At 50.0% G+C, this 24,188-nt stretch overlaps 2 protein-coding genes across 3 annotated transcripts in view; one reads left to right on the forward strand and one right to left on the reverse strand.

Moving 5' to 3' along the window:
• f (espin protein forked) overlaps positions 1–24,188 on the forward strand; it is a 249,298-nt gene that overhangs the window by 47,264 nt on the left and 177,846 nt on the right. The gene's annotated exons all lie outside the window — the stretch shown is intronic.
• Positions 10,138–18,376, reverse strand: LOC144118421 (lactosylceramide 4-alpha-galactosyltransferase-like). Of its 2 annotated transcripts, none has more exons than XM_077651363.1 (5): positions 18,133–18,376; positions 16,986–17,053; positions 15,908–16,167; positions 12,203–12,406; positions 10,138–10,853 (listed from the first exon to the last, which is right to left on the reverse strand). In XM_077651363.1, exons 1-5 carry the CDS (start codon positions 18,267–18,269, stop codon positions 10,410–10,412), a joined length of 1,113 nt encoding a protein of 370 aa, XP_077507489.1. In that variant the 5' UTR covers positions 18,270–18,376; the 3' UTR covers positions 10,138–10,409. The 2 variants fall into 2 exon arrangements, with proteins under 2 accessions (XP_077507489.1, XP_077507488.1); XM_077651362.1 differs by having other exon boundaries at positions 15,908–16,194.

The following is a 24,188-nucleotide window of genomic DNA, read 5'->3' on the forward strand; positions in this document are numbered from 1 at the left end:
ATGGCAGATGCAGGCGCCAGTGGAATTTGTGTGGTCCGGGTTGGTCTCTACAAGACTGGCGGACAAACGTTAGACGATTTTTCTCGGGTCAGAACCACTAGATTAGGGCTTGCGCCCTAATATCTGCTTAGGGCAGTGGTCACCGCAAATCTGGACAACGAGAGTGAAACAACTAGGAGATTAAGAATGGGGCGGAATGTAACTGGCATGTATTCCCAGCTATCAACAGGAGCTTACCAGCATCGCTCAAGAAGAAAGTATATAGCGGCTCTATCTTGGCAGTAATCACCTGTGTGGGAGAAACGTGGAGGCTGACGAAAAGGGCTGAACCTAAACTGAGGACAGCGCAGCCAGCTATGGAGAGGAAAATGATGGTTGTAATTAACATTAGGAGACAGTGAAAGAGCAGTGTTGGTGAGGGAACAAACACGAGTCAATGATATCTTAGCTGAAATCGAGAAGAAATGGGCAAAGGAGCGGCATGCAGTGCGAAGGCACGATAACCGAGGGAGATAGCGGAGAGGATTCCAAGTGAGGACAAGCATAGCACGGAGCGGCAGACAGTCAGGTGCGTGGATCAACGATGGAAATTTTCAGAAACAAGACGACCGCAGCTGGCATAGGGCAGGTTTCATTGAAGGAATATGCAAGACGCTTTTGTCTTGCAGTGGACGCGGATAGGCTGCTGCTGATGTGGTCTCATTGATGCCAAATTCAGAGGTTTCCATAGCGTTTGTGTCACATTTGGCGTCACTCCACTGTTTCGTTCTGTTTATCAGGACCGGCCCTCCGCTCGACGCAAGTTCTGTGTGACGTGATCATTGGACTTTATTATTCATTCGTAATACCATCATATATAACCGCCTTCTCGATGCCGTCCTTTTCCGGTCATTAGGAGTTTAAAATCAGCTGGCTCGCTAAGTCAATTACCAGGATGTGCAGCACATCAGAGTTAAAGTGCCAAGTTAATTACTGTGCACATGTCCATCTTATTTTCACGCCCATAGGGCCATGCGAGGCAAAAAAGTCTCAGCGACGTTAAGAGCGTCCAATATATACTGACTCTAGCTGAAGTTCTACGCATGCGCGAAAGAAATTGTCTGCGTACAGAAAGCAATCGGAGCCAACTATTAACTTCTTTTTCTGCAGACAGAATGGATATAAGTTTTTCTCAGGGGCTTTAAAGAAAAGGTGTGTTGAACCAAAAATAATCATCACATTCTCACCTTCTTGACAATTCTTATGTAGGCTTGATTTCAATTTTGAATTTCTTGCGCTGTGAAGCACACCGGTTTTTGTTGTCGGTATATTGTCATAGAAGAGTATAAGTTACCGTTTTATCATAGTTCTCTGCTTCATACTTCTGCTGCGCGCATGGCTCTAATAAATTGACATTTCTCATTCTACAAAGCCAGTTGCAAAAGGATCGGGACTGTTCACACCGCAAATTGTTGACATTCTAACTTTTCCCGTTTCTACGGTACCTTCAGAAAAGTCTTTCAGCACGGCGTCACTCGCGAGATTATTCCTGCGTTTGTACCATCCTCAAGGCTGTGTTTCAGAGCCACTATCAACTTCAGAAGTGCGTCTAGTCTAGTCCGCCTGGTGATGTGTCTTATCAGGGCAGGAATGAGAAGGTCTACTCTGAAAGCAGAGGGCTAAAGAGAGATATCGATTTGCACTCCGTGCGCATACACCGGCTTCGCGGCCATGCTCTGGATCCACATAATATTCAAGCGGATACTATGACTCATCTTCACACATCAGACGACCCGCCACCTTCCCCTCTTCCCCCAGATCCGTTCATGTCCCATGTTTCTGATTCCGAAGTTCTGCGCCAGCGAACACGCGCTCCAATTCCTCCGTGTTCGCACCCTCTCCCCCGTAGTCTTACTCGGCAGGAGGAGGTATCCGTGCGCCGGATTCGGGCAGGGGCGGCTCTGACACCATCTGTCCGTCATCGGTGGCGTGCAAAAGACCTGCCAGAAACTGATAGGTGCCCTCACTGCAGCGCTGCACCGGACATCTGTGATGTAAAGCACTTGTTGTGGACCTGCCCAGCGACGGCGGCTATTAGAAAACGGCTCCTCAGCGAGGTGGGCCAACGGTAGAACCGCAAGCGTGACTATGTGAAGTGGACTATGAACAATCATTTCATCCGCAACCTCTGCGACTACCTCAGCGCAACGGGTCTTCACTCCTTTTTTTAACTTTCTATCTTCCGCATTCCTTCCCCTTTTTTCAACTTATGCCTGATGGCAAACTTTTCGAATAAAAAAAAGAAGAATATCAGCTTCTCACAATGCACGAAGACAAAGAAAAATGGCGTAGTCTCGTGCCACGAGAACCGCTCGCACCAGCAAAGAAGAAGCTGTTCTACCGTTCGCAAGCTGTTCGAGCCGATCGCTAGAGAATATCGCCTTTATTTTGCTTGCCTGCCTTGACGTCCGCTGAAGCTCATGGATCCCCCCTCCAAGAGCTCCCTGGCATCCGTGCATTCAGCGACGCACAAGCAGAAAAAGCGCAGGAGCGTCTCTTCCTCCAGCAGGAAGAGTCTGAGCGTCGAAGACCAGCGCCACACCACCTCCGCGGTCTCGGACATGTCCGTCCAAGACGTCATCCCCCATGGTATTTCAGACACTGAGAAGAAGACACTCCCAGCGCGCCCCGGGTCGGAGAAAGACTCTTCGTCTCTACGTCCTCGTGGCCCAGCAGCGAATAGCATCGAGCCCGTCGTCGCTGGCCGCTCTCCGACCGCCATCTCGGCGCATGACAACGCGCACAGCGAGGGGCAACTTGCTTCGCAGCGCCCGGACCCCACGGAGAGACCGACCCAAGCTGAGGAGCCCCTGGACGGCCGCGAAAAGCAGCTCACTGGCTCTACCCTCTCGTCGCTCCGTCGCCGCCAGTCCCGCATGGCCAAGGAGGAGCCGCTTCCCATCAACGGGTCCCAGCAACAGCGAGACGCAACCCGCTGCATGACGCATGACGAAGTCGTCTCACCTGCGCGATGTGCCGTCAAGGTGGCACCCGAGAGCCACTTCCTGCAGCCTGCTGATGCCACCGCTCCCAGGAAGCGTCGGCCGCTGTTCAACGCGGTAATCATCGGCGTGTGCCTTGCCATTTGCTTTGCTGTAGTGGTCATCGCAGTCGTCGTCTTGTCCGCAAATCCCGCTCCACCCGCGAACGTTTGCTCGACGCACGAATGCCAGGTGTACGGCAAGATGCTGACGTCCTCCATCGACGCCTCGGAGCGACCCTGCCATAACTTCACGCGCTTCGTCTGCGGGGGATGGCAGCGCGAGCACCAGCTGAGCGTTCGAGAGGAGCTCTACGAGCGGGCCATCGAGCGCATGACGCGCCTGGTGCGCACCATCGATGTGCCTTCGTCGGAACAGAACAGCGTCGAGCGGGCGGCCGCCGTCTACCACAGCTGCAACAACGTGTTGAATGGCGAAAGGGACGATCTGGAGGCAGTGAAGTTATCCCTGCTGGAAGCCGGCATAACGTGGCCCAAACCCAACAGCGAGAGAGACGTGGTGCGCACCCTGTTGCACAGCTCGCTGAGGTTCGGCTGGCACGTGATACTGCGCGTGGTGCCCCGATGGTCCGGACAGAGGATGACCTTGCTGGTTGACCCCGGCGGGGCCTTCCACTTCATTGTTCGTCGGCCGCGTACAGTTGACGCCAATTTACAGGTCTACTTCGGACGTCTCAGGGACATCTTCGGGAGCAGCGAGAGGGACGACACTAAGTTCGAGGAAGTCGTCGACGCCGAGAATTCTTTCCGCGACAAGCTGACCGCTGTGTACAACGATCGCATGGATTACCAGGACTTTCCCGAGAGGACATTCCTAGGGCTCGGGGAGAGTCGTTGGGTCGAAGTGCTGAGAAAGATGAATCTCACCGTCAGCGAGAATTTACAACTGCGCACTACAGGACGGCGCTTTCTCTACGCATTTTTCAACCTCTGGGACAACTATGGCGAAGCGGGGGCTTACAGCTTCACTGCCTGGTGCACCGTCCAGGTGGCCGCCCTGTTCGCGAACCGCGAGCTGGTGCTCAATTACCACGGCGGCAGCATCAGGAGGGCTGCGGCGTACCACGGCGCCTTCTGCGTCACCGCGGCGTACACGTTCTCGCGTTACGCCCTCTTAGGAAGCTACCACGCCGAAGTGCTACGGGGCTGGACGCGTCCCGTCGCCGAAACCATGACGCGAGCCGTGGGCGACGCCTTCCTGAAGCGCCTGTACCGGTGGCGCCACCTCAAGAGCAACATCGAGGTCGTCGCCAATTGGTCCTCTCTGTCCAGGGCGTTCAATGGCTTCGACGCCGTCAACGACTTGGCGCTCGGTCCTGCTGGCTTCGACATGACCACCTCTTTCGTCATGAACTGGCGCAGGTCGACGCTCGTGCCGAGCAGCCTAGACGACATGGTGCTCGTGGCAGCCATCAACTCGCTCGAGCTGTTCGCCCTCTACATCGTCGGGGAGAGAAGGCACTTCCAGCTGCTCGCCGCCGCGCTGTCTTTCCCGCTGTTCGACCTGGGGCTGACCGCCGCCGTCAACTACGGCGGTCTGGGTGCGCGCGTGGCTTGGGCTCTGGGTCTGCTCTTCCTTGCGGCGTACGGCTCCGACGAGAGGTCCAACGAGATCATCAGTCATCTGAAGTCGTGCGTCGCCAGCAAGTCGCGCACCGAGGACGCGGACGCGGTCACAGCTGTGGCAGTCACGGCGGCCGCCCTGCTGGACGCCTTCGAGGCCGACACGGAGGCCTCTCGTCTTCCCATACCGCATGTCCAAGGCTTCACGTCAACGCAGCTCTTCTTCGTGGCGCTGTGCTTCACGCTGTGCGAGGGAAGTGATTCCGGAGGGTTGGCCGGCGTCTGTGACCGGTCGCTCAAGCACGTCCATAGGTTTGCGGAAGCCTTCGAGTGTGCCAGGGGGTCTCCCATGCACCCCGCTCAGCGGTGCGAGCTGCCTTAGCCTCGCTGGTGCCTTTTTTTTTCTTTTCGATGGTTTATTGTTACCTCCTCATAATTTTTGCGAATTAGCTATTGAATTTTTTTTTGAAAACTCTGCAAACTATAGTTTTTGGGTTACACGTGTGAGAAATTATACTAGAGCAGCTATTGTGCGTGATTTGGTGCTAATTTTTGTCATTGCCTCGTTTTATGTGGCTCGCTCCTTCAACATATTTGCAAAAGTGAACGCAGGTGGTTCTACTCCCGTCTTTCCGTCTGCTAAATAGAGCAATACTTTGCCGTGCCGCTTAGGTGTAACTAGCACTTCATGAACTTGTTGCCGCAGAATCTTCACCAGATTTCCTTTTAGACGTGGTGTGAGTGCCGTGCCCGCGGTCTGAATCGCTCGGGAATGCGACTCATAGCGTTGTATTAATAATGCGCATTTTACGTATATTTCACATGCCCTGACACTGGTTGCTTGTACAGGCTGTCAATCATATCTAATTGAATAGCAAGGAAGGTCTTAGGGCTCGCCTTTTCTGTTTTTTTTTATGTTTTGCAATGTTATCAACTTTTTAAGCACAATAGGTGGTGTTCACAACCACCCCTATTAGAAACTGACGGAATCTTCAATTATGTTGACCAAGACATTGTGACGCCGCCAGTGACGCCGCCAGTAGTACTAAGTTCTGGATTGAAGTGGAAGGACGCCACTGAGAACTTCAGCGTGAACCCTATTTGTCTTTGACACGTGTGGACAGTAGCACAGCTGAACCGGCACCGCGGTGCTGCTACGGGAACTTTCGCTGGAAGCTTTTCCCCAGTGCTTGGTGCTGACTTGCCCATAGGTGATACTAGCATCTATAGAAATTGCTCATCTTCGGTACGTGGGGTAGCCATAAGTGCCGAGGCCCGTTTGACCTCCCAGCACCTGGAGCGGTGCCACAAAAAATACTGCAAGGGATGAAGCCTTGGCAATCCCGTATGGCACGGACGCCTACAGCCTCGGTGACTCCGAGAACCTGTTTCCTTCCTCGCCTGCCTTGTTTCAAGTCATCGTTCATTCACGTGGGTAGGACTATTTTCCAGGTTTTCCACATAAAACCTGCTTTAAGAGGCTGTTAAAAAAATCTGGCTTTTTATATCCACGTAAAATGTTTGTAGTAAACAAATGTCTGAGTGAAAGATTGCTTTCGTCAGCATCGCTATACAAACACACATCCAGTGCAGTTGTGGCAAGCTTTGGAGCACCTGAGTACGGCAGGGATTTTGTGGAAGCCACATGCCAGCAGCAGTGTCGCGGACATCGAGGCATTCGGTGCAAGTTTTCTGACTGCACGCATGACATCTGGCGATAACGCCTGCTTCGAGACAGGCTTCTTTGGAAGAATATGAGCAATTTCCTCATTATAGACGCACATGTTCCCATGCAGCCTTCGTGCTTGCATCATCGTCATCATCATCATTACTTAGCATCGGTGCTCGCTTCTGCGAAGAAAAAGAGAACAATATTTTCGCATTTATTTATAGATTACTCTCTAATGAAGCCTGGCAAGTACAATTTTTCCTGTTTTTTAACCATTTTTCCTCTCTGCGTTTAATATCCAAAACTCATTCTCAAAATTTAATGAAAAATAACTAGAAGATTCGCAAATCTGTGCAAAAAATTTGTTACCTCTCATATTTCTTATCTCTACTTCTCCGCATTCTTTTCTTCCATTCTGCTGCGTGGAATTGACGAAAGCGAGCGCATCCGAAGGGCGACACAGCCGGCAGCTGCAGCCGCTTCGAGACAAGACCAGCCGCACGCGCGTGCTACATAAAACCGGCGTTAATAACCCAATAACCGGCACACACCGTTTCCGCAGATCTCGCGCGAACTCGAGAAACAAGTAAATTTGGGGCGGCGCAAACGAGATAGCGACCGCGTTACGGGCTCGATATATCACCCCCCAACCTCCAGCCACTCATCCCTGTAGAGTTCACCACTCCAAGTTATGGACGCGGGCAGAAGCGCCACAGCACCTGGAATCAAACCACGACTACGAACACGCTTCCGGTGGGCCCCGCGTGGTCTGGTCACGCGTCGTGGCTGCCAAGCTTGTTTTGAGAGGGGGTGAAAAGTAACAATAAAAAAAAGAACTGACCAGGCCACGGTATTCATTAAGACAGGACGGCGGAAGCGGGGGGGGGGGGGGGGGGGATTCAGAAACACAGATATTTTTGTGTGTGTTTGTTTTTTTCGTGTTTCCTACGTTTGCCGCATAGAATATCGACACGCACAAGCGCCAGATGTTTGCAATTTGGGTGCCTGTTGGTAGCTGCATGCGGGTTGTTCAACGAGTCTAATAGCACATCTAATCTGTGCGGAAACTTGTGTTCTTATGTATTCTTAGCCTGATGTCGATAAGTTATGAGCCTCAACTGCTTATCTCAACCGCTTATCTCAGCCAAGTTGCTTCTTTGCACTCCTCCCCTACCCCCTTCCCCGTTTTGGAGGTTCTGTCGATAATTGAACATATAAACAATACTGTTAAATACGAACGTAGTTGCACGACGGTCACGTATTTGCAACAAGTGAACGAAAGGCTTTGTTGATGTGTTTTCCACAAAAATTAAAGTAATCGTGCAGTCGAACTGCGATTAATGCAGCCTTTGCCAAGAGAAATCACAAGCACGGCGCAAGCGCACATTTGTATGAGACGAACGAATGTAATAGAAAGAAGGCGGATCACCTGTTTAAACACTATACGCCAAGACATTTCCGGTAATTTTACAGCCAAGATAAATGTTGTTTCAATTAGATTTAGAAAAACCAAAAATTGTAAGAAAATATCCGGACGCCAAGCCTACAAGACCATGTTTTGCAATTCTTAACAACTGCTGAAAGAGGAGGAGTACTTTAATGGAACGGGAGAGGTCTGCCTGGTTGTCGGCCTGGCATGCTACTCCAGAAGTGCTGAAAGAAACATGCCATTTAATGGCTACGTTTGCAGCGGCTTGTTGCCCATAGAGCCAATATCAATGTTATTCAGCTCATTTGTTTTGGAACCCATGTCAAATGCCGTCTCCTTCGCCATAAGTTCGATTCGAGAGAACGCTATTCGATTTAATCTTGGCACTCCTCCACCAAGGCCATGCGTCCAACTTCGTTTTGGCACAGGCTGGCGCACGTCAGTCATGGGCAAGGCCATGAGCTCCACTCTCGTAATGCGAGAATGACGAACACGTTACGATGAACCGTATCGGGCTCAAAATGCATCGTAAACTTACAGCGATATTATTTGCTTTGGCCCGTTATATACGCAGCCGTAGGATGTCATAAATTTTATACAGCAAAAGAAGGTAAACAACCTTCAAGGAGGCGCTCGAGCTGAAGCGTGCAGGAGGGTTGCCAACTTGCAAACTTTTGTTCTTAAACAGACGTCAGGGAGATGTAGGAAAACACGCTGATGTCAAAGCTCGGAATTTTAAAGAACCCTACGTCTCATACCGGAATTGAAATGAAGACACCATTGGCAAAAAGATTTCTGGCTCCAGAGAACGTTTTCTAAGCGCCTAGTATCTGTTGCCTCACAGAAGACTGTCTATCTTTCTTCGTACCCTTTCTTCAAAGTGTCTTCGGTGCGAGTGCTGTAGCTGAGGTGCTACTCAGCGATAAAATGGCAGGCGCCCACAATTAATGATAAAACAAGACCCGGGACACGGACGGCAGCTAATAGCTAAAAAAAAATTATCCTGCAAAAACAAGGTACAAGGTATCTAACAAGCTCGATCCTGCGCTCATAACCTTACGAGACTATTGTACGTGTTTTTCTTTATTACAAAATATACTCGCTGTGTCGTCAGTACCCCTCGCCCTGGTGATAGGCGATTATCTATATGATTGCAGTGAATGGCTTAATATAATTTAGTCTTAAAATGAATTCATAACTACCACATGGTTAATGACCCAGACACGTTTTTCATCCACTTCTCTAGTATATCATTTTTCTTTCAAAATAACATTCTTATTCTTGTATTGGAATCTCTACGTGGTAAAATAAATCGAATGGACGAAAAAATAGCAGACAAGAAGGCTTGGATGACAATGGAAATTTAAAAGGCACTAACAAGAAAGGGCGGAAACGCAGAGGAAGGCAGGGCTTCTATTCGAAACATTGTCTTCAGAGGCTTCCCCTTCTCCAGTTGTTCATTTCATGCTGCTACGAATTCCACCTTCCCTGCTCTCTCTACGAAATCAAGAAACTGTAACAGGGGGGTTATTTACAGGGCTAGATGACAGAGGATCAAAGATGCCGCAACCACAACCGCAACCGCGACCGGATACCTCAAATTTATTAACAGTCCCTTTCAGAAACCCTTTAAACAATGGCCCTTGCATGCTATTTTTCGTATGGTATGCAATTTTTCGGATTATCACAGCCGGCTTTCTTCCCGAGCTGATGTAGTTCTGTAGTTCAACCATGCACGAAATATCCCGGATCTCTGCACTTATCATTGTTATCTGCTTCCTGTACGACCAGAATATGCACTCATAATAGTCTACAGCCTTCAATGGTGTGCTGGCTCGCGTCTTGCGCGGATTAGTTTTATGAATGAATGGTATGAATGCTTGACAAAGGACGTGAACTTAAGTAGTACGTTTAATTACACTACTTCGCCACGTTTCGAGATTCACAATATTAGACTGGTCTCAGGAACATACGGCATCGCTGCTCTCAGGATGAGGCAGATGCTCGAGAACCACAACTTTCCACATAGACGCCGTACTATTTTTGAGGAATTCCTACTGATGTGTACGGCTGTATGCAACAAAATGAAGACGCGGCTCATGTTAACTCGCCATGACACAATGACACGGTTCTTTTCCATTTAAGTGAAGCATACACGTTTACCATTGTGAGTCGCAGTGCAGCGTTGCCTGGCAGTAACTGGAGTCGGTCTCTGCAGAGACTTACGGCGTAAAACACGCCTCTGTCGTACCGAGATCATGCACACCGTCGCAGCCACGAAGCTTTGTCGCCACGAGAACGTCGAATGTGGCACGGCATGATAGGCCACGGCCAAACACAGAGCCGCGTATACTACCAACGTCAGATGAAATCTGAACAGCAAGCTGAGAAGCATTCAGACGCCTGTGATCAGATACTTGCGTAATTCTTCAAGTACGACGACCGCTCCGCGACGGTGATGACGGATCGCGTTAGTATTTCTTCTTCTTTTTGTTGTTGTTGTGCTTTCGCGATCGCGTTTCATTTGACGCCGTTTAATACACGTGTACACGAGCCTACAAACGATGTCAGAACGCCTTTATCGGCAGCAACAACAAAGAAAAAAACACGCAGAAACAGGGGTCAACAATGAGCACGTGTGCGGCTTCTCACGCCGTCCCAAAAGTCCACCACACCAGCCATTCCGTTCGGCTTCGGCCACCTCCGTGTCAGAACCCGCCGCTCTGCTCGAGCGAGAGGTCCAGCGAGCGCGGACAGAAGTCACTCGCGGCGCGCCAGTAGGCGGAGTGCCAGGCGGCCGCATGGCCGGAGCTGACGCCGCGGTAGAAGCACACGGCGTGGCTGCTTCGGAGCGTGTCCCAATCGCTGTCGCGGCAGGCGTCGAACAGCTGCTTCCAGGCGGTCCAGGGCACCGGCATGAGCACGTGCGCGGGCAACACGAGCACTTCCTTGCAGCGGCGGCCGCTGCTCGCCAGGGGCGCCACGCTGTCAACGCCGCAGCGCTCGAGGAGCACGTCCCGCAGCAGATCGGGCCCCATGCAGGAACTGCGCGCCGGGTCGTAGTCGCTGGCGGCGCGCTCCATCACGTCCCGCAGGAATGCGTGGCCCGCCTCGAAGAAGAGGAAGCTGTTGCCCACCGAGTCGCCCTTGCGCTGCGAGGGAGAGGCCGGGATACTGTAATTGTATTCTGCTGTTCGAGATGTGACCCGCCGCGGTGGCTCAGTGGTTAGGGTGCTCGACTACTGATGTTCGAACCCGACCGCGGCGGCTGCGTTTCGATGGAGGCGAAACGCAGAAGGCGCCCGTGTGATGTGCGATTGTCAGTGCACGTTAGAGATACCCAGGTGGTCGAAATTATACCGAAGCCCACCACAACGGCACCTCTTCCTTTCTTCTTTCACTCCATCCTTTATCCCTTCTCTTACGGCGCGGTTCAGGTGTCCGCCGATATGTGAGACAGATACTGCGCCGTTTCCTTTCCCCAAAAACCAATCTTGTTCGAGATGTGCCTATTATGTGTATGCATTTGAACGCGCTATCGCCACTACTGTTGCTGTGGACCGAAGTGGGCTGGGAACTTTGTCAGGGTCTCTGTGCCTATGGTTCCAGTCTCCCCTCGCTTTGTCGAGAAATAAAGCTCTTTCAATCAATCAATCAATCAACCAATCAAACAAACAAACAAACAATCAAACGTTGCTGATGCGTTGATTACGGAACTCGTCATGGGTTTGCGGTCAGGTGAAAGTAAACGCGTCGTGTAGAGACAGGAGGTGGGAGGCTATCATGATACACTACGCGATTCTACAGCGAGGGGCGTATAGGAAGGAGCGCATATTACAGTTCTCGGGAAATCAATATCCATGAAGTGGTCTACATGACCACTCCACTCCACTGCTGGTTTCCAAACTTCGCACAAGCGATAAGAGCCATAGGCGTGCACACGTCTTTTCAAGAGAAGAACGAAGGGTTGGCAGAATTCATGGAAGTGCCTTCCGGTTGACATCAGCTGGGAAGCAGGGAACATTATGGGACGAAATTCGCCCCCACCCTAATGCGCATCGAGGGGATCTCCTGCCTTGACCGTCCCCTTCCACCACGACTGCAGGCCTTTGGACGTCCCCGATTCTGCTCACTGTAGATCAGGCTCCAACGGGCAATCAGCGTGGCACAATTCCGATGACGGCAGTGCTAATGGTTATCGCCAGCTGGTGAACCCGAGCACGTATTGGTCTCTGACCGGAACATAGAAGCTACCTGCCGAATGCTACCGTTGGACTTAACACATCAGTACCAGTTAGCACCTGTGTCCTAGAACGCAACGGTGGTTAGCAAGCCCTGCCTCAGAAGGAGATGGTACGCCCACCAGATATCTGCGTAAATGGTTCGCTTCTAGGTGTTCTATATCACAAGATTCGGAAAAGCGCTCTGGAGTGTAAGTTCAGTCACGTCGTCCCTCGCGTACGGTATCAGTGGAGCCGACATCGCCCGTAAGGAGGCTCACCAGCAGCTTCTGCGAGACGCATGTCCGGAACTCCGAGAGGGGCTTCATGGTCACCGTGTCCTCGTCCAGGAACACGCCGCCCCTCTTGAAAAGCACGGCCAGCCGCAGGGCGCCGGACAGGTGCTTCTCGTAGAACACGCTCCGGTTAATCGCTGCCGACGAGTACCAAGACTCCAGGGGCGTGTCGCGGAACTCCTCCGAAGCCTGTGTCAAGAAACGACACTGGCGCCACTACAGCACGCCCACTACAGCACTTCAGAGAAACTTGCTTCATTGCCAACTGTATGTGTGTGGAAGTGATGTGGAAGAAAGAGCCTTAAAAAAATGGTGGTGTGGTTTGAAGTTTATTTCTTTATTTCTTTACAAGGAAGATCGTGGCTACAGGGCAGAAAGCTGTGCGAGTACCAGCTTGACGAGGCCCTAGCTCCAAAAGGGTGGTAGTTGTCAGCGGGCGTCAATTACACTATAGTATGTGTTACATACAAGATACAACATAAGAAGGTCAACAAATAAATAATAAAAGCTTCAGTATCAAACATAGCCAAAATTATAAATGCCGGGAACACACGTCGCGTGAAATAATACTGTTACATACATAAAAAAGAAGACGCATGCGTTTGTAATGTTAGTTTGAACTAACATTGAACAATGTACACAACAGGAACAAATTAGCAGGCTATGAAAAACAAGCAATAAAGCAATAAAACGGGGTTTCAGAGAACACGTTAGTTTGAACTAACATTGAACAATGTACACAACAGGAACAAATTAGCAGGCTATGAAAAACAAGCAATAAAGCAATAAAACGGGGTTTCAGAGAACACTGGCATAGGGAATGCTAACAAAACGGACAGTATGATGAATGCAGCATCGAATGATAATCAATCATACATGAGGCCTTTCTGCTCTAATTTATTTAGTAACGATGGTAATGTGTACTTGTCGGTGTCAGGCCGTAGTTCGTACGTTGGATAAGTTACATGCCACGTTTCGGGTAAGCGCTTGTTAAAAAAGTTTGTATTTTTGACTAAACCGGCCATCTGAAATAAGCAGTTGTTAGAACGTTTACGGGCGACTTGGTACGAGATCAAAAGCGAAATGTATAAAGGCATGCTTACTAGAAAAGTGTTAGGTCGATTACATATGAACTCTGTATGGCTAAAATGAGGAAAGTCAGCAGTTACTCTCAGGGCATAATTTTGTAAGGTGAGAAGCATGTCAAGGTTAACCACCACGATGTTTACGAAGTACTCCCTCTGTTTTCCTACATTTACGTTGAATATATAGTCGACATGCTCAGTCCAAGATAGATGCTTTGTAAAGATTACTCCCAGTATTTTGGGCTGTTAACTACGCCAATTAATTCGCCAGATATGTGAATTTTTAGATCGTGTGAAACGGGTGTATTTTTTGGACAGAAAGCATACATGTAGTTTTGGTTGTGCTTACTTTAAGTTCGCTCTTAATAGCCCACCTGGGAAGCTGTGATATACGACTGGCTGTTATCTCAACTTCATTAGATGTTGTAGCGGGAAAAAGAAGTGTAGTATCGTCAGCACAGTGGTGCACAGGCACAAGAGGTGCACAGTGTTGAATATCGTTCACAAATAAAAGGAACAAGGAGCCTAATAGATGGCCTTAAGACGCCCCGGTATTAACTGATTGTAGACAGGACGATGAATAATTTTCACAAATTGTTTGCGGGTTGCTAGGTCTGTCCTTATTAAATGAAAGGAAACACCACTGATAATGACGAATCTACTTAGTCGAAAGCCTTAGAAAAAACATGTTTACTCATCATCATCATCAGCCTGACTACATAAACTGCAGGGCAAAGGCCTCTCACATGTCTCTTTAATTAACCCTGTATTTGCAAACGTTGCCAGGTTCAAATTCCAATGACGGCCTGCCCGGAGCCAGAGATTCTTAGCACCCTCCGCTGCGTCACAGGTTTGAACACCTCTTGATCAGCTGCTCCGCAGCCGCTGGGTACGGACGGTTAACTGGTTTGTTCATAGATGGTTGGGGCCAAGTACTACATCACGGTGGCGAAATCCTGTTCTGGTCAGGGTGTGCGTTGTCAGTTCTGGTCACCGAGATCAGGCCGCACCCCAGGCCTGGTTATGCAAGTCCATTCACACGCGGAGTTTTTTTTTCTTAAACCCGGTGGAAAATTGTGCGGCACCGGGGTTCGAACCCCGGTGAGCCGTATACATGTATGCTACCTAGTGTGACCTATCGTATTGTAGTGATGTAACGCCCCTCTCCCCCCTTATGTAATGCCCCGCCACCCAGGGGGTCTTTAAGGGTCAATAAATTATGGTAATGATGATGATGATGAAAATCATTAATTATAATCCCCTTTTGGGAGGGCAGTGCTGTCTCTGTGAACCTTTTCTTTGAAATCTGTGTTGGCAGTCTGTCAGCAGGTTAAAACGTTCTACATAGAAAGATAACCTAGAGTTAAGAATTTTCTCCGAGGCATTTGAAAAGTCGGATAATATCGATATAGGTCGACAGTTACCAAACGCGTGCTTTTGTCCGCTTGTAAATATCATGCTTTTTAACGTAGGTGACGGGACCTGGCATACTGGTTGTAGGGATCGTGCTTGCTGCATTTTTCAGGTAATCATTGAAGGCACTGGCTAGTGACGTACCATGAAGCTGTTTATATCCGAGCGTAATTTCTTTTAGTTAAACTATCTCTTCATCAGGACGGAAAACTTTGTTTATATTTTTTCCATGGCGCATCCGGATCACTCTTCAGAGCGTGCTCTGAGAGATTATTACAGTACTAGTGCTTCGCTTTCTTGAGGGTAGCGTTTAATTTATTTCTGTATGTCTTTGCTTAAACTCGCTCGTCTCCTTTGATTTGATGAATTTCTTCAATAAATTGATTTTATGATTTTATTACTTGGCAATACTTCATTGGAAAGCCATGGTTTTCTTGCCTTTCTACTTATCCCAATTAATTTATACGGAAGGTGGTCGTTATACATGCGACAGCTGGTTTTTAAGAAAGACACTGTAGTCGGCATCGGATGTACCACTTTCGTGGACCTCCGGCCAATCAATTCTCCGGACAGACTGTTAAGCTGTTGGAACCTAATCGCACGCCTACGAAAAGTTTTTGCGATGAGTGAGGATCGATTTTCATGGAGCGAGGGCAACTAAAGCCTAAGAGCACTAGCTTAGGTATTTAACAAAGTATGCAGAAATTAAGAGAGACTAAAAAAGCCGAAGAGCGCTAGCTTAAGTTTGAAAACATGTAGAAAGAAAGAGATACTAAAAGTATGCTAAAACCCGAGCATATGGGGTCAGTTCTAAAAACAGTGACAATGACTTCAGCATAAATATTCACATGGTGACAATGATGAGGCTCACAAAAGTATAGACGATCGATAGAAATTGGTATATAGGGCCACGAAAGTGATCGAAAAAAAAATGTTCAATGTTTCAGCTGATTAATGACTCCCATGACCCACTAATGTAAATAATGGGTCATATGTCCTTGCGATGTGATGGCATCATTTAATGCAGACAGTGACGATGATGCCTCAGGGGTTGGGACAGTGACGGAACGATGTTGTCATTCCTGCCAACAACGCGATATCCGCGCAAAAAAAAAAAAGCCTTCAACAGCTGGTGCCGTCAAACGACCAGGAGTACTACGGAGTCGTCCTTCGACGGTCGCCCATGGCTCACCTGCACGCTGCCGAAGACGACATTCGGCAAGGAGCTGAGCATCCTGACGAAGGGCCCGTCCGGCCAGGAGGAGTTGACGCCGCCACCGAGCGGGTTGCCCGTGGCGGCGAGCACGTGCACGGTCGAGTGCGGGTGGTGCGCGGCCGCCGACTCGACGGCGCACGAGAAGCGGGCGCTCACTTTGGGTTCGAGTCCCGCGTGCACGAAGAAGATGCGCGGGCTCACAGGACGAGCATGCCGGGCTGGAGACTCGCGGCTCCCTGGCAAGAGACGTGAGGGAAGGACGACTTCCCAAAAGAGTTTGTCAGCGATTCGCAGGCCGGTGCACTCCGAAAAATCAGTTGAGAGTAACACAGAAAAAGTGTTACTCAGTGAGACCGCGGGTGTTGTAGTCTTGAAATCCAGGGCTTACAATCGTTCGATTCTTTAATGCGTTAGATTAGAAGCGTCTGTGACAGCACGAATGGCAACCGCTGTCACGCTTGGCGCGTGTGTTTAACTCGGACATAACGAACTTAATTAGTATGCCACCTCGAGTATAGCGACCTTTGGTGTGTTAACCTCGGACACAACGAACCTAAGTAATGATTATGATAGTTAATTTTTATGATGCAAGGGCATCTGTACGAAAGAGAACCACGCCAAAAGGTGTCTGGATCTGCTCAAGGTGGCGTCGAAGACCCATTTCCCAAGCATTTCACCCTAAAGAAGCCGAGCACTAGGTCAGAGGAAAGCTTGTCCCCATTGTACGACCGGTGGGTATACCCGGCGGCACTGGGGATCGAACCCCACACCTCCCGCATGCGAGGTGGATGCTCAAACGACTAGGCCACAGCTGCGGTTCGATACTAAGTAATGCCACCTCAGATGTAATGAACTTTGGTATTTTAACATCTGCTATAACGAACTACCTATGATGTAATGAACATAGATATGCCATCTCGGATATGACGAACTTTTGTGTGCTGACCTCGGGTGTAACGAACCTAAGTGTACCACCGCGGATTTTTTGACTGGCTCTACCACGTAGGTCAAGTAGCAGGTTTGTTAAGGGCGATAACGTTTATTTGCGGCTTACCTGTCTGAGATGTACTGCTGAAGGTTAAGTACGCAGTAATTGCCAGAACAACAACCACTGCTGTGAGCCTGAAAAAATGAAGCAACAAAATGAGAAATTTCGGCGTGGTACCAGAATCTAAAATCCACATGTGAGTAAAAAGAAGAAAGAAGACGAAAGAAAGAGTTCCCAGAATGACAACCCCATTTTGACACGGTGGCGAAATGCGCATGCGGTATGTATGCGTAGGTAAGGAGTGTATATACCTCTCATTGCTCTCCACGCAAACACAATGAGCCAGAAGCTTGGGTATAAATGTATTATGCCAGGTGTACACGTGGTGAAAAATCCCGAACACTACAGGATATTTTGACAGGGCAGTCGTCCGATAAAGGATGTACTTCCCTATCAAGCAAAGTGTGGCGCAATTATTACGCAGGAAACCGTGCGCAGCCATTGGATAGCGCGCCTTGCAGCCGTTTTCTGATACAGTTCACGCCGTAAACCCGAATACGCCTATATGGGAGTAAAGAAAGGAGTAAATAAGGGTGTGCGCTAGAGGACAGCTTACTCCCTTTTTTTACTCCTTTCGTGTTCAGAGTGTAGCACCATGCTCAGCACGACAGATGCTTGGGTATACAGCATCGCTGCTATAGCAGCTTCATTGCGTGCGACAGGCGCCAAGGTCTTCAACAATTTTTTTACGACGAAAGCTTTCTGAGCTTCCGTCTCCGAGTGAAAATGGCGTCATTGTGTATATTAATTCGTCTTCCGTTGAAAGCGGTTTGCTCCTAAATCGTGCATTGGTGCTTGTGTATAGCACCCGTAAATGTCCTAAGCTTAGGCTGAGTGAAGATTCGAGTTCCTCTCGCTTTCAAGAGATCAGGAACGCTGGCGGCGCACAGCAAGTTACACTATACGGTCGCGAAGCGAATCCGGTGGCTTCGTATGTAGCTAGTGTAGGTCTGGACTCAGTTACGCCTGTACGGGGCTGCTGAATCAGATGGGCTGCGGCTTCCACATGGGTGCATCTAAACTCGGCGCCATGGGTGCATCTAAACCACATGGGTGCATCTAAACGCGCCGTGGGTGCATCTAAACTCGGGTAGTATTCTTCTCCTCGTCTTCCCCCCCTGACATCCACGCCAGAAGCGAAACACAACCTCACCTTCCGGCGAACCGGCGGAGGTCGTTGGTGCAGGACACGACACGTCTCCGGATGCTCTTCTCAGGCGCAGGGGGAACGAAGGCCACTGGTGGCCGCGACGCGTTCTCGATGGAGGACAGCAGAGGGGTGTTCTCCATGGTCGCTGCGGGTCACTTACGCCCTTGCTTTGCTGCCCGCTGAAATGGCGGAGACACGTACGCGAGCACTGGGAACGTGCACTTCGTTGTTCTCTGCTTCTAACCTCCGTCACAGGACGGTTACTGAAGAAAGAAAAGAGGAAAAATATCGAAGACTTCAAGTGCCCCCAGGTGATCAAAAGTGACAGTTGTATTGCACGGTCTTTGTGGTGACGTTGCAAGCTGACGCGGTTCGAATTTTGAAAGCAAGTTGGTAACCACGTGAGGAAATATGGACGACGCCAAGAAAAGCTAGGGGAAGAGGTGTCCTTTTTCCATTCATTTAATCTCTACTGTATCATTCATCACACCTTCATCCATCATTGATGCCCTGGGGCAATAAATTTCGCTTAAAAAAAAGAGGTGTGCTTACTGCTGCCTGTGTTTTCACGCTTCCGCGTTCCTTTGCGCGGTTCCAAATGCCTTCCGCATCGAGTCACCAGCTGGCTCGCTTGTCTATGCTAACTATTCGGGAAGCACGGCAACACCGTCTATCACCACGGCACCTTCAAAAGGTTGCCTGCGCAAGGGCTTCTCCATGCGGCATGCCATCCCGCCATCTATGGTTCCTTACACTGTACGAAGACTGTGATCCAGAGGTTGCCACAGTTGCCACCCCATATCCCCATCCCCAGCAAAGAACCCCGCCAGCCCATTTTACCCATAGCAAGAACAGCTTTTCTCTTCACGTTTAGCAACTCACATTTCGCCTAGCTGGATTTTTACTGGGATTTTCCCTGCCTGACCATGTACCACGTGAAAGGCAACCGCGTTCGACACGACGGGCTAGAGCCGCCAACGTACTCTAGGAAACGCAGTAACGGACACGGAGCTCGTGGCACCGTCCATCCTTCGGCAGCGCTTGTACCGGAGACGGGAAACGCTTTCGCCAGTGCAGCTCTGCTTAACCTTAAGCTACTCACTTCGTTCTGCAAGAAGCGCTGCACATTTGTGAGAACGGGCACCATGTAACATTTTTCAATAAGTAGCGAGCGGGGTGGAAAAGACGTTTATCCGATCTTCTGCGGCTTCCATCATTTCCAAGCTACACCTGTGTGTCAGCTGTAGAGGGAAGTATGCCCTGGTAGCGAAAGTCTCTTATTAGGTAGGGCTAAGGCGTCTGCGCTTGCAGTGCTTGTAAGCCATTAAGCAGACCGACGAGCTTAAAGACATGTAGAGATAAAGGCAACGTCTGTTTTACATCATCACGAATCTCTCATAGTATGCACAGGATGCCGCTAAAGATACCTAACGGTGTGCATGATCAGGTGGTTTTGTAGCCTGCGAGCAATGAACTTCAGTAGTTTGCTATGAGGCTGTAGTTGATCACAGTTGGACCCTTACCGACCGAGAGGCAGTGCACAATTACTAAGGCCTAGCAGGACTTGAACGACTACATTCTGGGTGGTCCGAAGCGCAGCTGAGAACTATACTCCTAATGCCTTTTCACCTCCTATAATATTTACAATGTTTGAGGGCACCTTACGGGAAGTTCGAATCAGCAGAGCAACGGTGCGTGCACCTTGCCGAATTTTCATGTTGGCACACGCGACAAAAGGCATGTTCTCTCTCCTTCCTTGCATTCTTTTTGTGGCTATCTCTCTCCACTGTATTCAAGAAAAAAATGGTCTAATCACTTATATTCGGAATGAATGACGTCCTCGCCGAAGTCGGAAGCCTTTTGAGGGCGATCAAAAGCAGAGATACCTTGACGTTCACTTTGCGCACCATTCGTCACCCCGTTTTTCGCTCAAGTCTAAGGTTGCGAAGCCTATGCGACCTCCACCCGAATGCGGAAGGCTCGTTCTAAATCGGGAAGCTATCGCCCTTTCGAGAAAAGGCATCTGCCAAGTAGGCCTTTCTTATTTCAGTCCTCGTTCCAACAAACAGCGGAGGCCAACGAAGCCCAATCTCGAGGCCGCTAGCGCCTTACCAAGAAAGAAAAGCCCGCAGAGAGAACAACTCAGACTGAGAAGAGGATGCAAGATCAAACTAGCGCAGGACACACATATGAAAGTTAACGAAGAACAAAAAGCACGCAACATTGGCGAAGAAACAGGCATGCAACCACTTTCCGAGCAGCGCCTCAACTCCGCTGGAAACGCGAAAACGAAAGCGGAGGACGAGTCCGCACGCTTCGAGCCGGCCCCGGCAGACGGACCGCCGGCGGCGGTGATTCATTGTCTCGAAAGGCTTCTATCGACACTGGCGTTCGGCCGGAGCGCCGCTCGAGTTGGCGGCCGTCGAGACCGGCCGGCAAAGCGGCCGACGCGTGCCAGACAGTGTTAAAACGCTCTCGCATCGCCGGGCATGTCTTCTTGCGCCGCGCACGCCCCGCGAACAGCGTCAGGGTCAAAGGCCGCGGTCGCTCCAAGACAAAGACGCATTGAATTAGGAAGCCGCGCAGCGCCGTCTTGTGGTGGAGTGGCGGTGGCCGGAGGATGTCCAACCCTCCTCCTCCTCTTTCCTTTGCTTCCTCTCGCTCGCCTGCCGGTCCACGCCGGCGCTAGACAGCGGAAGACGAAGAAACTAAGCCTAAGCCGGCTTCGCCGCTTTCGTTCAGTTGTTTCTTGGCTACGCGTTTTGTGCCGCATTCGCGGCACGCGGCCTGGCGCTCACTCGGCCGCTGATGAATGGTGTGCGCGCGCAAACAAACGGCTTGCGGCGTCCGCAGCGAAACCGAGCGCGAACGTAAAGGTCACGACGCCGCTTGTATGAAAATCGTTTTCGTCGTCGACGCTCGTGTTTGTTCGCGCGCACGTGCGCGGCGCAGGCGCGAGGGTGTGGAGAGGTGAGCTCGCCGACGTTTCAAAGTGTTCAGTTGCGTGGATGTGGGCCACTCGGCGTCTGGTTTGGCGCACTTGGAATGTGCGTGGGTGGCGCTCTTAGGCTAATAGGTTGTTGGCTCGAATGTTGGTGAATGCGTTTAGTACACGCACTGCGCTCATGCGTGTTACGGTCCCATTGTGTGTCTGCCCCGTCGAAACCTGCCCAGCATATGCTTATCGGCACTGCGCGCTTTTTTGGCAGTGCGGTGCAACGACGTATGTTATGCTCTATGGCAGGGCGTATTGTTAGCCTCTCCGTTGCTTCTAAGATGGCTTAATTGGGGCCGGTTCGTGCTGAGTTTCATTGCAGGGCTGTATGGACAAGGTAATGCAGAGTGAGTGGTACGAAGCAGGTTTGTGGTCCGGTTTGTCGAGGTGGCCGCTATTCTTGAACCTGTTGCCTTGCAGCTTGCTGTCTATTAACGCGAACTTTACCCTTTGCTAATACTGCACTCGACAATTAATTAACGCCGACGAGTGGTTGAAGAATGTTGAGAGATGAATGTCTATTGATTTGCATTGGCTGTTATAATTAAATTCTTTTCTTGAATATGAATGCAAGCACGTGGTTCGGTTTACGTCCTCCGCGAAAGGTGGGCAGTGCCTGCGAAACTAGAATTCTTTGATGTTTTTCGATTTATAGCTTCGCCAAGTGTGATGTTCTCCAAGACACAGTGAAGTGCGCGGGGAAAAAATAAGGTAACGAAGACTATAGTAGGATACAACTTAAAAAACAGCAGTTGCTAACACAGGACCGCGGTCCGCGGCGTATTGTATTACTCCGCTGGCCAATCGTAATAGTAAAATAAATCAACTTCTTAACGTTTTACTATTATAAACAATCTAGGTATCAAAGTTCTAGCTCGTATAAATTTTTCTTCTTGTGATTAGTTCTTTGTTTAGATAACATGGAAAGATTTAACAACGGGCTACTTTTTTTTGTCGTGGAGGAAATCTGTGCGGCGGTCCTGAATGTGAGCGGAGCTTTACTGCAGACTTAAGTTGTATCCGACTGTAGAGCACTTCTCTGGGTCACAAGTCCAGAGTCCACTTCCAGGCCTGCTTCAAGCGCGTAAACGCTGCCATGCCCCAGAAAACCCTCACCTGATCCACTTAAGTGGGTCTAATAAAGTTATTACCAGCCAACCAATGTCTTAAGCAGTGGAAATGCAATATTCCGACGATGCCACGTTTGATCACCGACTCCTATAGTTTCTGTGATGTCATCGACTCCAGGTTTCCACTTTCTAAAATCCTAGTGGTACATGCTCGGTCAGCTGTACTCTAGATTAATGTACCATGATCATAACCCTCGTACCCTACATTAGCAAATCATTGCCATCGCCGAGGCTGCGTCCACTGCAGGAAAAATCCCACTCAGTTTTCCACTGAGCTTTATTTAGGCATCCCTAGCTCTGAAAGTTTCCCAACCACATCTCCACTTTCGGCTGCTGATACCAGGGCCGCGGGGTCAAATCCCAGTCGCGACGGCCACATTTCGTTTGAGGTAAAACGCAAAAATGCCCTTGTGCTCTGCGATCTACGCGCAAAGCCTAGGTGGTCTAAATCAATCAGGAGAACTCCACTGTGGCGTTCATGTAGACTCTGTGCAGCTCTGGGCCGCTAAACCCCACATACCACCGCCAATCTCTTCCCCCTCCCCCTCCCCCGTCTCCGGCTGCCCCCAACGACTTTTTTCTTTTTCTTTTTAACGAAAACCATTCTATTAGGCTATCAGTTACTTCCTCACACCACATCTCCACATCTCCACTTTCGGCTGCTGATACCAGGGCCGCGGGGTCAAATCCCAGTCGCGACGGCCACATTTCGTTTGAGGTAAAACGCAAAAATGCCCTTGTGCTCTGCGATCTACGCGCAAAGCCTAGGTGGTCTAAATCAATCAGGAGAACTCCACTGTGGCGTTCATGTAGACTCTGTGCAGCTCTGGGCCGCTAAACCCCACATACCACCGCCAATCTCTTCCCCCTCCCCCTCCCCCGTCTCCGGCTGCCCCCAACGACTTTTTTCTTTTTCTTTTTAACGAAAACCATTCTATTAGGCTATCAGTTACTTCCTCACACCACATGTTCTGGCCAAGTCAGTTCCCTGTATCCTTGACTCCATCCAGGATCATTAAAAACTCGACGTTCCTTACCCACACTGCTGTCTTTCTGATTCCTAATGTTAGTCGAAACCGGAATTTTTTTTTTCCTCGGAGACGGTCGTTTTATGTCCAGCGGCTGGAAATTTTCTTATGTTCGTTTTAATGTGACTCGATCGACATCGTTACAGCTCAAGTGCAACTCTGCATAGGCCACTAATGTATCTCAAATATCGCCTACAGCAGGGGTAGCATAAATAACCGTTGGGCTGAAAGAGTAGCCGAAATAAATACGCAGCCCTTTTCCTGCCGCGCTGATCACAACTCTCACGGTGCCGAGTCGGTCCACAAAACCACAACCTGTTATTTCACCCGTCCCGAGATGCGCTTCTGCATAGCTCCCTAGAGAAACGTCGTACCCACCACGGGTTTGTTCATGGTGGTCCCTCACGCCCACCCACACCTTTTATCGAATTAGGCGCCATAACGACCGAACCCGAATCTGCGCCGTGGATGTATGTCGGCCAGCGAGCGGGCGACGAACCGAATAAAATTAGGCCCCAGCAAACACTTTTCCGAGGCGTGTAAGCATCGCGTGTTGCGCGTCTACGGCCGTCCGAAAACGAAACCACCGCGATGTCACACATCGGGCCGCTTTCTCAAATAACAGCCCTCACACTCGCGGGTCTCGATAACTATACGCGATACGCGAGCCTAGTGGGGAAGACAAGACCGCTCCCCTGCGTGCTTCGTCTCCAGAGATGATCAGGCTCCAGAAAGACGATCCCTAAAACAATGGACTCGGCGTGTATGTACCCGTGTGCTCTCATTGTTACATCGTCGCGCACGCAGCGCGCGCTCTCTAAAGAAGCATGCGCGCGCATAAATAAGAGATGAATCACCGCGCATCAACCACTTGATACGCCTCGCGATGGCTCGTAAGTAGGCTCA

The sequence above is a fragment of the Amblyomma americanum genome, chromosome 2 (assembly GCF_052857255.1).
Source record: "Amblyomma americanum isolate KBUSLIRL-KWMA chromosome 2, ASM5285725v1, whole genome shotgun sequence".
Taxonomy (NCBI): Eukaryota; Metazoa; Arthropoda; class Arachnida; order Ixodida; family Ixodidae; genus Amblyomma; species Amblyomma americanum.

Excerpts from the sequence above, each read along its gene's own strand:
- LOC144118421 (XM_077651362.1), bottom strand. The coding sequence starts at position 18,269 with ATGGAGAACACCCCTCTGCTGTCCTCCATCGAGAACGCGTCGCGGCCA. Across the intron at positions 17,054-18,132 it reads CTCCGCCGGTTCGCCGGAAG|GCTCACAGCAGTGGTTGTTG; the intron begins GTGAGGTTGTGT and ends TCATTTTTTCAG. Across the intron at positions 16,195-16,985 it reads CAGCAGTACATCTCAGACAG|TCGTCCTTCCCTCACGTCTC; the intron begins GTAAGCCGCAAA and ends TCTTTTGGGAAG.